At 34.9% G+C, this 14,425-nt stretch overlaps 1 protein-coding gene across 2 annotated transcripts in view; it reads left to right on the forward strand.

Annotated features, from left to right (window-relative positions):
• ADCY1 (adenylate cyclase 1) overlaps positions 1-14,425 on the forward strand; it is a 370,465-nt gene that overhangs the window by 114,128 nt on the left and 241,912 nt on the right. For both annotated transcript variants that reach the window (XR_012470935.1, XM_074198240.1), the window contains exon 2: positions 1,472-1,621. Coding sequence is in view for 1 of the 2 variants with exons in the window: in XM_074198240.1 (XP_074054341.1) it covers positions 1,472-1,621 (150 nt within the window). In the remaining variant the exon portion in view is untranslated. The remainder of the gene's footprint in view (positions 1-1,471; positions 1,622-14,425) is intronic.

Consider the following 14,425-nt stretch of genomic DNA (forward strand, 5'->3'; position numbering starts at 1 on the left):
TTCCAAAAAAAATTTGATCTTTTTTTACCATTACCTGAACAATGTTGCTCTTTTCCCTTTGCACCATTTGATTTGCCATTATCTCAACTTGAATCCATCCTCCTTGCCAGCCCCCTCAAACCTTTGCTGAATTCTACCTCTCTTCAGCACCCCAGTAACATTTCAACTCCATACCATTGATTTGACAATCAACCTCATCCTACTCCATCATCTTATTGTTGTCGTCTTGAACCGTTTTCACCATTTTCTCTTCTTCTATTTAAGTATTCCTATGCTGATACATTGATCACATTCTAAACTTTTAAAGTTAGAGACCAGGGCCTATGATGTCTCTTTGTATCATCCACAGAATATAGTAGTATCTTGAGTTGAGGCTGATTCAGGTTGTTACCCCTGTTCTTTAGATTAAATATCAAAACCAAATGAGGCTCTTGGAAATCATTCACCCTTTATCAAAAGGAGGTTCATTTAGCTTTAGAATGAGCAAGATATTCAATAAGGATAACTTTTGTGTACACCTTGAATTGATAAAGCTGAAATAATCTCATTTGTCTATATCATGATTCTCTAAGCCATGCCTCTGAATATCTCTGGAAGTTCTTTTGGCTGCTTTGCAATCAGGTAATTGAAAAGTGATGTGGAGTCCAAACCTTTAGTCCCTTGAGCCAGCTGAGTTTTGTGGAATGTCTAAATATCCTTTAAAGGAAAAATTAGCTCAACTTGTAAGGAGGGAGGGTCTTACCATGGTTCTAATAAATGTATGTTGATTGACTGATCAATCTCAGGGACTGCTATGTCTGTGTTCCTTGCCATTTATGGAGATCCTAGAAGAGGACAAGAAATCACATACCCCAAAGGAAAGGTTTGAGAATAATGTTTCTCCTCTCAGTTGTGAAAATTATATTCCCTATGTGTGACTGTCTATTAGAAGATATGAGTCTTCTTTGTAGCATATTTAATTAGACTTATTACAAAATAAATATTTACCTTCCTGGGAAGTAGTATTTTTCTGGCATTATTTATATATCTAAAAAACAAAACAAAACAAAACCCAAACTTCATATTAGAGTCTACCTCTTGTTTTGGCCTAATGTATTATATATAATTATACAAGTCTATCATAGCAGATGGTAGACTACCTTATCTACCATTCACGGGAATCTGCTACAGTGAATCAACCCCATACAGGTACTCCCACATCTTTGATTCTGCTACAGAATTATAGACTGAGCAATGAAATTATTCAAATGTGAAGTTTTTTTTGTTGCTATTTACAGAACCCCAAACAAAGAAGTTCCCTGTTAGAATCTCTATCCCCTTGATGTGAGCTTGTTGAACACTTTGGAAACTGAGAATTCCTGGGTCAAACTGACCATGTTCTTTGTATATGAAAAGTAGAAGGAAGAAAAATTTGAAATGTTGTGAAAAATGTGTACATTAAAATATTTCTTTTATTTTTTTTCCTTTACAGCTTGGGGCAAATGCTCTGCTTTTTGTCAGTGTAAATTTGTATGGGGTCTTTGTGAGGATTTTGACAGAAAGGGCTCAGAGGAAGGCTTTTCTACAGGCCAGGAACTGCATAGAGGACAGGCTGAGGCTGGAAGATGAAAATGAAAAACAGGTCAGTTTCCAATCACTCTTGATTTCTCATCTTTTCCTTTGACCTTAATAACACTGAATGTATGCATTGAATGCTCAAATAAAAGACATATTTGACTTTAATATGCTTCAGTTTAACTTGGTCTCATGACTTCTGGGTACAAGATTCATTTATTTCCTATTGTGGAAGAGAATGAATTAAATGGTGCAATTAGTTTATTCTATATTTTTCTAATACACAAAATAGCTAAAGGGAATGTATTTATTTTGAGTTTCTCAATTCACTGATTGAGGTCTAGATGTATAATTTTGTGGTAGGACTTCCCAGTATAGAAATGTTCCCCACCAATAAAGATTGGTGGATTCTTTTGTAACTTCTAGTCTTAGAAGTTATAAGTTAAGTGACTTGCCTAGTTATTATGGGACAGGGACAGTTATTATGGGACAGAAGACTAGTCTTCCTAATGCTACAATTGGACCTGTATCTATTATGCCATGTTGCTTATTTTGTGCTCAAACTCTAGTTAAAATATAATAGCTAGAAAGTTCAAAATACAATAGAATTGTAAGGAAATGAAAAACATTTCAAATAAGATCTACAGCACAAGCTATGGTTCTATCCTTATTCTAATAGAAATGGGTTATCTTTTAAAAAATATATGTATTTTAGGGAAGAGGTAACATTTGGAAGAGTCTTAAACATTAATGACACTCAAGTAAATTTACATCATCCTTGGGTAGAAAAGAGAGGAGGAAATCAAGATGTCAAATATTCTCATATTAGGTGATTTGAAATAAAAATAAGGCACCTCATTTGTCAGTATAGATGCACATGGAAATCCAAAGGCAAGTGTGATTTGGAGAATCACATCTAAATAAAACTTATTATTTTCAAAAGTTTGGTTAGATTCCAACTAGCCATTTCCTATTTGAAGAAAGATATGACTATATTGAAGGAAAGCTTCCTAGATAGTTTTTTTAAAGTGATTATTACTCATTATTTTCTTGGGAAGAGATTAGGCAGTAATGTAGCTCAGTGAATAGAGCACCAGGCTTGGAGTCAGGAAAACCTGAATTCAAATTTGACTTACTAACTCTTTGTGACCCTGTGTAAGTCACTTAACCCTGTCTGCCTCAGTTTTCCCATCTGTAAAATTAGTTGGAGAAGGAAATGACAAACTGATCCAATATCTTTACTAAGAAAACCATAAGCAGGATCATAAGGAGTTGGACAACAACAAGAACAGGCAGAATCTATTTCAAAATAATGTACAGTTTCTCTTTATGGGTATGTTTATATAGAAAAAAAGGCCATAAAACTGCTTATATATGAAAGTACAAATGATGCAAAATTTAAGCCTTTGATTTTAGTAGTGCACTTCTAAATAATAAAATAAAAGTCTTGACCCAAATTCTCATTCAGTGCTTATTTATATTTCATTGTTATCATTTCATTAATCTTCCCCCAGACTCCAACAGTGATATGTGTTTTTGTTAGATTGGGAGGAAAATGGAATGTAGAATATTATAATATATTCTCTATTTTGTGTTGTATTTAATTAGAGAAAAAATTCAGAGTTAAAAAAAAAAGCACTGTGTGCTTATTTAAACTTTACCTTTCTAAAAATTTAGGACTGTATGGAATATCTGTAGTTTGCTTTGTTTCTTTCCTTTGTTCTTTCCCTTCCTCTCTTTCTTTTGTCCTCTATCACTTTTTTCCCCTCATCACGTTTTGCCTCTCTCTTTTTTGGTCTTTCTTCTCACTTATCATCTTGACTTCATGTAAGTAATGTTTAACCTTTTTGCTAATGCTGAGGCCCAGAATATTGACAGAACCCATGCCAAATTGTTAATCCCATATCATATATATTTGCTGGGAAAATGACAAACTACCATTTTTTTTTGAGCACTCAGGAAATAGTTCATGAATTCACTTTTAATTTGCAAAAGCTGAATAGGAAGAAAAATAATTTGAGAAAATTATTTTTGTGCCTCTGGCAATTCAATTACTGGATGTAGAATGGGGGGATTTTGAGCAAGTGCTGAGAAAAGGAGCAAGTTGAGTAGCCAATGCAGGAGGAACTCATCTACTATATAGCCGTGGGGACAGAATGGATTATTCTTGCAAACTCATTATTAAGCTCTTTTGTTCTTATGTTAGAAAAGATATACAAGTACTTTGAGCACTTTTTAAATAAATATTAGTGCTCCTCCTATAAAATTCTACTTTCCCTGCCTTAGGTATGCCTCTCTTATAGCATCTTTCCCTTCCTTTGCATTTCTTCCATTTGTTCTTCAATCTTTTACATTTTTTGATTGCTTCTCACTAATTGATTGTCCCTTGGTTACTTACACTGAGATGATTGTTTATAGAGGTTGTGAGTTGATTTGGGATGAAATGAAATAATATGCAATATACCTTTCTTTTCTATAGTCTCTTGTTTTGCATGATGTGGCATTGTTTGTAAGATTTTTGACAAATATTTTTCTTTTCTGTAGCACATATTTTTAAGGTGGCTTTTCTAACACCCACTCACTTTTGAAAGGTATATTTAAAAAATTTTAGATTACTAGACCACCTCTTAAAATATATTTTTAAAAGCTGTTTGATAAACAATACCTAATCACAATGGAAAGCATTCCAGTGAGTACTCACAAAATAAATAGTATTATAGAGCAAGATCAACTGGTATAAAACATACCCTTCCCATCAAAAAAAAAACAAAGAGTCTGTGACACTATCTCACAAGTACATACAAAGTCTAGGGGAAATGGTCTCTTTAAGAAGTCTAAATTTTGCCTATTTCCTTATAGTAATATCTATTTTTTTATTGTTTTTTGAATTTTACAATTTTTCCCCAATCTCACTTCCCTCTTTCCCCTACCCCCCACAGAAGGCAGTCTGATAGTCTTTACATTGTTTCCATGCTATACATTGACCAAAATTGAATGTGTTGAGAGAGAAATCATATCTTTAAGGTTCAAATAAAATATGAAATAGCAAAATTACATAATAAGATACCTTTTTTTAAAAAAAATAAAGGTAATAGTCTTATGTTTTTGTTTAAACTGCACAATTCTTTCTTTGGATACAGATGGTATTGTCCCTGATTGTTGCAATGATGAAATGAGCAAGCCCATTAAGATTGATCATGCACCCCATGTTGCTGTTAGGGTGTACAATGTTCTTCTTGTTCTGCTCATCTCGCTCAGCATCAGTTAATGCAAATCCTGCCAGGCTTCCCTGAACTCCCATCCTTCCTGGTTTCTAATAGAACAATAGTGTTCCATGACATACATATTACCACAATTTGTTCAACCATTCCCCAATTGATAGGCATGCATTCAGTTTCTAATTCTTTTCTACCACAAATAGGGCTGCTATGAATAGTTTTGTGCAAGTGATGTTTTTTACCTTTTTTCATGATCTCTTCAGGGTATAGACCCAGTAGTGGTATTGCTGGGTCAAAGGGTATGCACATTTTTATTGCTCTTTAGGCATTATTCCAAATTGTTCTTCAGAAAGTCTAGATGAGTTCACAGCTCCACCAACAATGTATTAGTGTCCCAGATTTCCCACATCCCTTCCAACATGATGGTTGTCTTTTCTGGTCATACTGGCTAGTGTGAGATGGTACCTCAGAGATGCTTTAATTTGCATTTCTCTAATAAATAATGATTTAGGGGAAATTTTTTATATGACTATGGGTCACTTTGATTTCCTCATGTGTAAATTTCCTCTACATATCCTCTTTGACCATTTATCAATTGGAAAATGGCCTTTTTTATAAATTTGACTTAGTTCTCTCTCTATATATATATTTTAGAAATGTATCCTTAGTCAGAAATACTAGTTGTAAAAGCTGTTTCCCAATTTACTACATATCTTTTGATCTTGGTTACAGTGTTTTTGTTTGTGCAAAAAGCTTTTTAATTTAATGTAATCAAAATTATCTAGTTTGTTTTTAATGATGTTCTCCATCTCTTCCTTGGTCATAAACTGCTTCCCTTTCCATAGATTTGACAGGTAAACTATTCCTTGATCTCCTAGTTTGCTTATAATATTGTCTTTTATGTCTAAATCCTGTACTCATTTTGATCTGTTTTGGTATTTGGTTTGAGATATTGGTCTAATCCAAGTTTCTGCCATACTAACTTCCAATTTTCCCAATAGTTTTTATCAACGAGAAAGTTTTTATCCCACAAGCTGGACTCTTTGGGTTTATCAAATAGCAGATTACTATAATCATTTCCTGCTATCTCTTTTGCACCTGGTCTATTCCACTGATCCATCAATCTATTTCTTAGCAGTAATATACATTTTAAAAGAACACATACTTGAAAACTCAACAAAAGAGAACAATGAAATAAGTACAAACAAGTCTATGTCCATTGCACAAAATAGAATCGTATCAGAATTATTCCTTGCACCAAGAAATTCACACTATAGTATATCTCACAAATATCAACCTAAATTCACACAGCAAAATTATGGAAATTTTCTCTCTCTGTTTTAAGTGTATATATCTCTAGTTTCCTTCCCATGATAGATCTCTTATATCCAATAGGAGGCTAGCTCATCTTCAAAGTCATAAAAAACATTATATTCTTCCCATTCGTTGTGAAATTAGAAAAAGGTTATGTTGAGACTCTGCTCCCATTCTTTAGTTATTATTTGAGGTACATTTAGTTATTTATATTAGGTATATTTTAGATATTTAGCACTTTATATATCAAATATGGATGTTTACCTATTTTTGTCTACTAGAAAAAAATTTCATGTTTGTTCTTCATGCTATTGATGGGGATGGAAAGTGAAATCTCTGCAGGTATGGTGTTTGACTCCTTCTCTGATCATTTCCTGATTCAGCTAAAGTAACTAGTAATCGTACATTTGAAGTCATCTCATTGTGTGTCTCCATGGTGCTGTTTGTTTGTTTTTAGACTGGATTTCTGCACAGAAAACAAAACAAAACAAAACAGCAAAGCAACCTTCTGTTAGTTTGCTTACATTTAAAGAGTTTGTTTTCTTTGCCTTTCTGTTGGAATGAATATTAGACCCAAAGATCCTGCAGCCAGAGGGGCTTGTGAAGCATGAAAAATTCATGGCCACAGTGCATCGGGGACATAATTTTTTGCTCTGTCTGTGTTTCTTTGCTACTTTTTCCTTACTTTGCTTTTTTTTTTTTTGGTCTTTTAAAGACTCACAAAAGGAGGACAAGAATAAAGGAACTTTATGTTATTACCAATTATATCTACTCCCCAATTAAGCACATTAACTTGATAGAATATTATCAGAAATTTTTAATGTTACAATACCCACATAATCTGCCTTAAGTTAAATCCTACCCATGCAAACACTATTTTTAAAGGATGTGAGTAAAGGTGAGTGGTTGCATGGGGTGAGTGAAATGCTTATTTCATAAATTTTTAAAAAAGTAAGCATTGGGCTTTTTCCTTGAGGGAACAGAATTAAACCTTTTGATTCCATGCTAACAGTTTTTTGTAGGATGCTTTTTCCCCTTTCCTTCATAATAATGATAAAAGATATTGGTAGTTAAGGATGAGCTGTCAGCAGGGAGGTATGAAGTCTTACCCTATGTATTTCATTACCTAGTCGGATTGTCTTTTGAGAATGCCATCAAAATTTTCTTAAACTGAGCCAACTCTATTTACAAACCAGTCCTGTCCTGTATTATAAATTCCAAAAATATAGTTGTCACAGATTGCTTAGAAATGTTAGTGAAAGACATTACAGCTATGGAAAGTGGTGTATTTAAGTGTATAAACAGAATGCTTCCACAAATATTTCTTATACATCGTCTAACCCAGCCCTGTTATTTTCCAGATGAGGAAACCGAGGGCTAGAGAAGGGAAGTAATCATCATTAAGTATCATTTGTGACTCAAAATTTAGATCTACCATGCCCACTATTGTAGATCAATAATAGGATCAACATTTATATGAGGCTTTGAAGCTTATAAAAAATCTGATTCTGGGAGGTTAGGGCTATTATTATCCCCATTTTATAGATGAGGAAATTGAGAGAAGCTGCTTAAATGTCTTGCCAAAGGGACATACAACTAAAGTCAACTGAACTTCTACTAGGGTCTTCGTGACTCCAGGTCCATTCCGCCACCTAGTGCCCAATTCTTTATTTGCCTTTTTTTTTTTTTTACGATTGCTTTTTTCCTCTTGCCTTTTGTCTTTTGGATTTTCACATATGTCTCCCTGAACCTTGCCTCCTGGCCCCACCCTTTCCTTTCCATCTCTCATTGATTGATCCAAAAAGGAGCCATTTTAGGTTATGTCAAGAAATTCTGAAGAATGATTCAGGCAAAGTGAGACTCTAGAGAAGGAAAACAAATGACTTGTCTCTAGTTCCTAGATCTATTAGAAGCTGTTAAGGACAAATAAAAGGTTATTTCTTTTCCCTAATTTCTGTTTGAAGAAAGAAAGAAAAACACAGAAAGGAGAATATCTATAGGAATGCAGATGTGGATAAGAGTAGGAATAGCTGCACCATAAGTGCAAGACTGAAGAGTGATCATCAGGCAACTTGGTCATTATTCTCCAGCTTTATTAATCTCATTTTATACTGGAGACAGTAAAGGATCAGAGTAGTTAAAGAATTCCTTCTAACTCATCCAGTGAGCATTAAAGGTAGAAATTAAACCTAGGTCTTAGCTCAAGTCCTGTACTCTTTCCTTTTGCACTCTTTTTTTGTATTTTTTCTAGTGCAGCCAGATGGATTTCTATTTAAGCACAGGAGAGTCTTAGAATGTTCTTCTGTCAAAGGGATGTGCTTCTCCATGTGACCTACTTAATGATTCGTCTCCTAAGGAGTGTTTTAAAATGGCAGATGCATGTGGTGTTTGTTGATGGCAACCTTTTCTGAATTATAGAATTTTTTTTTTAAGATTTTGTTTTTACATGATTGGCTCTTTTCAAACAAGAACCAATATAAGGTTTGGCTGTCTGGCAGGAGGAAAGGGAGAGAAAAAGGAGAAATTTAGGAGAAATAAAAACAAAAGATATTGGCAAAATCTAATTTTGAAAAAATCTAATTCTTTCAAATCATCCTAGCATAAGAGAAAATTCCCTGTAAAATTAAGGGCCTGGGAAAATATCAACATTTACTTCCACAATCCTATGATTCTCAAAGTTCAATGTTGACAAAATGTTTTAAGTTGCTAGGAAAGAGTATTTTATGAGATTTATGGGATTAGAGAAGACTGGAGAGAAAGCATCAGGCTCTGCATCAAAGGAAATAATGAAGTACATACAAGTGTACTCTGGAAAAAGATTTTTAGATCCTCATCTAAGTGTCAGAAAAACAGGAAATTCTTCCAAATGGAATTAACTTGTTCAAGTAGAGCAAACATTTATTAAGTACCAACTGTGTATGGGTTCTCTGCTATGTGCTTGGGAAAATACAAAGTTTATGAGAAATGTGGATCATTGATAGGATCATAGAGTTGGAGCTGAAAGAGATCTTAATGCTAGCTATTCCACTCTTACATTTTGTCACTGAGAAAACAGTCCCAGGGACATTAAATTAATTGTCTTAGATTTAATAAGTAAGAAATGGTAGAACCAGAACTGACCCAGTTTCTCTAGCTTCAGCTTGAACCCTCTTTGTACAATGAGGAAGGAGTAAAATGTCCTAAGCTCCTATATGTCTAAGAAATGGATGTTTATTGCCCTAATATAAGGAAGGAGATACATTCTGTTTTGTTCTATTTAACTTAGTAAATAATATGTATTAAGTAATTACATAGAATATACAAGACTTTGTGCTAGATATTTGAAATGTGTTGGCAAAAATGATACAGTATTTGCCCCCTAGAAGCCTACATTCTATTTTCTATACATCTTTGATGTTTTCTTAAAAACATTACTCTGAGGTATGCTTTAGGTTATTCTTGGGTATTTTTACTTTTGGTTCTTAAAGTAACATTTTGCTTCCATGTCTAGCACAATGGGCATGGAATTATCATCATTATAACTAGACTTATTTAGGATCTATTATATATTAAACATTGTTCTAACTATTTTATAAATTTGACCTCAGACACTTATTAGCACTTATGATCTTGGCAGGTTGCTTAGCTTGCAAATGCCTCAATTTCCTCAGCTATAAAATGGGGTTAAGACTTCATAGTAGGTGGCTAGGTGGCGTAGTGGATAAAGCACAGGCCCAGGAGTGAGGAGTACCTGGGTTCAAATCCGGTCTCAGATGCTTAATAATTACCTAGCCGTGTGGCCTTGGGCAAGTCACTTAACCCCATTGCCTTGCAAAAAAAAAAGACTTCATAGTATATCTCCCCCCAGGGTTATTAGTGAGGATCACATGAGATATTTATAATGCACTTAGCACATATTCTAAGTGTTAAATAAAGGTTTATTCCTTTTCCCTTCCCTTGTCAGTCAACACATCCACATTCCTTTCCTGTCTTTTTTGCATCCAGCATGGATTTTGGTATGATTCCCAGCCTTCACAGAATTCACAGTGCAGAAGAAAGACTGCTGTGTGAGGCTTGAGGGGAAGGAAGACTTTCCTATGGACACAGATAGCAAATCTACTCTTTTGCTCCTTCTCCCAACACCCCCCTCACCCAATATTCTGCATTTCTTTACCTCTTGACTCATAAAGATAGTTATAGAATTATGGTTTTGGAAAAATTAACCTCCCACCCAGTTCATGAATCTCATCTCTAATAATGCTTCTACTGTCATTATATCTTACCTGCCTTAATTATTGAATGGGTGATATCTCAGACAAACTAAGCCCTGGGAAGGACTTAAAGAGGCCAAGGTCTCCCATTGCATCTGGAACCATATCTAGTGATACAGCAGACTCCAGAGGAGAAAGTAAGGCTGGTGATTTTGTACAACTCTCCCTTATTTATTTATTTATTCATACATTCCTTTGTTTGTTTGTTTATTTATATTATTTTAGGTGGTTTTTTTTGGTAAGGCAAATGGGATTAAGTGGCTTGCCCAAGGCCACACAGCTAGGTCATTATTAAGTGTCTGAGACAGGATTTGAACCCAGGTACTCCTGACTCCAAAGCTGGTGCTTTATCCACTACGCCACCTAAGCCGCCCCTAAACTCTCCTTCATTTAAATCCAAATCACTTGCAAGTCACAATATCACTCTCCTGATGTCCTTGGTCTTCTTTGAGAAAGAAGGACCTTTGAGAAAGAAGGACCAGCAGCATCATTTCAGTGACAAAGAATACATTACTTCAAAGATAACTTGTTTTATTGTGAAAAAAACATCAAAATTTTAATTACTTTAAGCCCCCCCCAGCTCTTATTTAAACCTATAAGTTGCTTCCCTGAAATACCAAGTTCTACTCCTTAGTTTGTGCCAGCTTGTATAGCAAATGTAATTTTACTTGTTCTTTTATATGTCAGATATTTGAAAATTTAGATTAGCTGTTATGTTTTACAGCTTAAATATGCTGAGGTCCTTCAGTTATTCCTTATAGGATGAAGAGTGCAGTCTTTCACTTTCATAGCTGACTTCCTGTATGTGAAGCTCTGTTTGTCATTGCTTCCCTTAGCATTTGGGTCATAGAACTAGGTGCAATACTACAGATGTAATCTGGTCAGTAGGAAAAGGAATGTGAGCCTGTGAGTCTTCTTGACTGACTTCTAAACAGGATTCATTTATATACACACATAACTCCGAGATTTTAGTTAATTTTCTTAGAAACATGTATCTAAGTCAGAGGCAATATTGAATGCAGTGCAGGCTTCAGAGTTAGAATATTTGAAACCAGGTTTCCCTATCTCTGGCTGAGTAACCCTGGAGCAAGTCATTTCATCTTTCAGTATCTCAGGCAACTCTCTAAGAGTATAAATTGAAGAATAGTTCCTGATACTCACTACTAGAAGGAATTTTCTCATTTTGATTTCTGTATATCAGTGAAATTAGAACTCTAGACCTAAAATAAAATAAAACTGACAAATTTATAATGATTGTGTCTTACTTTGGTATAGAATAATTTTTCTAAATGCTGACAACCATCAAAATGCTTCTCCCCCTCACTCTCTCCTCCCTCCTTTTCTCTGTGATGTACATGACCTATGACTTTCAAATTTCTATGTGAAGAAGTTGTCTTTAGTGGTTTATATCATCACCTTTCATTTTCTAAGAATTTTACTTTGTTTTCTCTGGCAAAATTTTTTCCTACTTCATTAAGACTACATTTTTTTTTCTTGTAAGAACTATATCACTCCTATATCTCAGGTCCTCAAATCAAGAGAACTTTAATATTAGAGGGAACCAATTAATCCAATTTCTACTAGAATCAGGTTCCATCTTCTTTAATCTCTGACTATGCTTGTCATCTAACTTGTAGAACATGCTTTACTTTTCATATGTGGAACTGTATAGTTGAGACACTAAATCTAACTTCTATTTATCAGTGCATTCAATCACTATTATTAATCAGAAGTGAGTAATTATATTTTCAACAATATAAATGCCATTCCATAAACCACCTACTTGATTCCTAAGGATCTTAGGAAATCTCCTTTCTCCTGTCAAGGTTTCTTTTCTATCCAGTTGGAGGCTCTGGTAGCTCTGTCAGTTACGATTGCTCTCGATCCATGTAGATGTTCTAATATTCTCATCTTGGAGGCAAGTCTGGTGACAACTCAGGCTGCTGATGGAGCTTCTGGTGAATTTTTATGATTCTGGTTAATGATGTTTACAACTTATATTGAAGTTATGATCCCTGATTCCTTAAGGTTTTGATACAAAGGAACTACCAATTCAAGTTTATCATTATCAGTTCTTTACTAGTTTTGGAAAACACAAATCAGTTGTTTAGAAGATTTGAGATGGGGGTGGGGAAACACCAGTTCTTTACCAAATTATACTCATATTTTATTATAGGAAAAAAAAATTACACAACAACGAGACACAAAATGGAGGCTTTAAACAAAATGAAATTACCCATCCTCGAGTAATGTACTTATTTCCTTTACAAACTCCCTATTTTCCCAAACACTTCATTCCACTTTGGGATAACACTAATTGTTACTATTTTTTTTCCTTACATCAAGTCTATATCTGACACTTAGAAATTCTGGATATCTTTTTATTTTATTTTATTTTTTTAGTTCTGCTTTTGGGACCAAAGCAAGTAAATCTCACTCCTCCATGTGTCAGTCCTTGAAATACTTAAAGACAGCAATTTTGCTGCCATCGAATTTTCTCTTTTTCAGGCAAACGAACCCATATTTTGCCAAATGATCCCAAAATAGCCTTCTGAAGGCACTTCACTGTACTGATCACCCTCCTTTGAATGGTTCTCCATTTGTCATTGTCCTTTCTAAAATGTGATGCCTAAATCTGAACACAATACTTCAGATGCAATCTGGCAAGGATTGAATCAATGATTATTACATCTGTTGGTTTAGAACTGAAAATCAGGGTGAAGTCATGGACAGGAAGCTCATCAGGGAGTAAACTGTGTTATTTTGGACTCTGTACTAGTATTCTAAGTTGCTTTTTGTGACTTGAAGTTACTGAAAAAGTGCTGACCTATGTGAGAGAGGGGATTTTCTCCTCTGTGGTTACCATGTACCAATAAAATCAAAGACATAGTCTCTAGACTTTGTTTAGGATGATAATCCTCTTCTTTTAATGTGTAAGAGAGGATGCTTTTGAAATTAAGGTCTCCTGAGATTAAAAGGTAGGAAATATTGAAATGGAAAGTGGAAGTCTTCAAATGCAAATTACACATTCCCCACCTAAGAGAAGGTAGGAGGTTTGAATAGTTTGATTGCATATGAAAAGGCCAGTGAAAGATGAATTGCCTCTGGAGTATAGAGAATATTCCTACCTCTGCCCCTAGGCAGTCATCTACATAAGATTCCCAGAGGAGTAGGGACTTTTGAGCCAGAAAGACTTTGTATAATATAGGAGAGGTCAACTAAGGATTTTTACCTTGGCTAAAAGAGCTCTGTAGCACTTCAGTAAAAAAAGAGCATGGTAATGTTTGAGTTGAAAGGCATGGTAATGTTTGAGTTGAAAGTATAGTAACATACAGACAAACTATGAATGTGGAAAAGATTTTACTTGCCCATGGAAGAGTGAGGTAGCAAACTGCAGAGTGAGTCAAGCTTGGAATTAGAAAGGACTTATCTTTCTGACTTCAAATATGGCCTCATACACTTACAAGCAGTGTGTGACTCTAGACAAGTCCCTTAACCCTGTTTGACTCAGTTCCTTATTCATAAAATGAACTGGAGAAGGAAATGGCAAGCACTCCAATATCTTTACCATTGTCACCTTTGGTAACAAATGACCAGAATCACAGAGGTTTTGCAACCATCGTCAACTTTAAAAATACTCAAGAGCTCACAAATAGCTTTCTACATTCCTTTAGGGGAGAGAATTTAGACAAGTGTCTGCTGGTAGGAGACCCTTGAGATGGTGGGGCTAAACCTTGATTTCTGTATTTGTGGCTAGAAAAAGAATCAAATCATAAAGTGTAGCAATAGGAGCAGCAAGAGTGAGGCAAGGTTGTCTAGAGACAAAAAGTTCATTCATAGTAGGACTTCATGTCTGTGAGGAAGTTGAGGAAGAGTTTATCCAGAGACTGAGTGCAAGGGATTGTTGTTATGCCAAGCTCTGGGCTTGCTGGTTGGGCTTTAACTCTGGAAAAAAATGTTATCTCAATAATAAAAGAGAGGGAGAGAAGAGGAGAGAAGAGAGAGGAGTTAAAAAGAGAGGGGTGGTCTTAGAATGAGGAACCAAGAAGAGGAAAGAGAAGAGAGAGGAGTTAAAAAGAAAGCCCTAAA

Source organism: Macrotis lagotis, chromosome 8, assembly GCF_037893015.1.
Source record: "Macrotis lagotis isolate mMagLag1 chromosome 8, bilby.v1.9.chrom.fasta, whole genome shotgun sequence".
NCBI classification, from domain to species: Eukaryota; Metazoa; Chordata; class Mammalia; order Peramelemorphia; family Peramelidae; genus Macrotis; species Macrotis lagotis.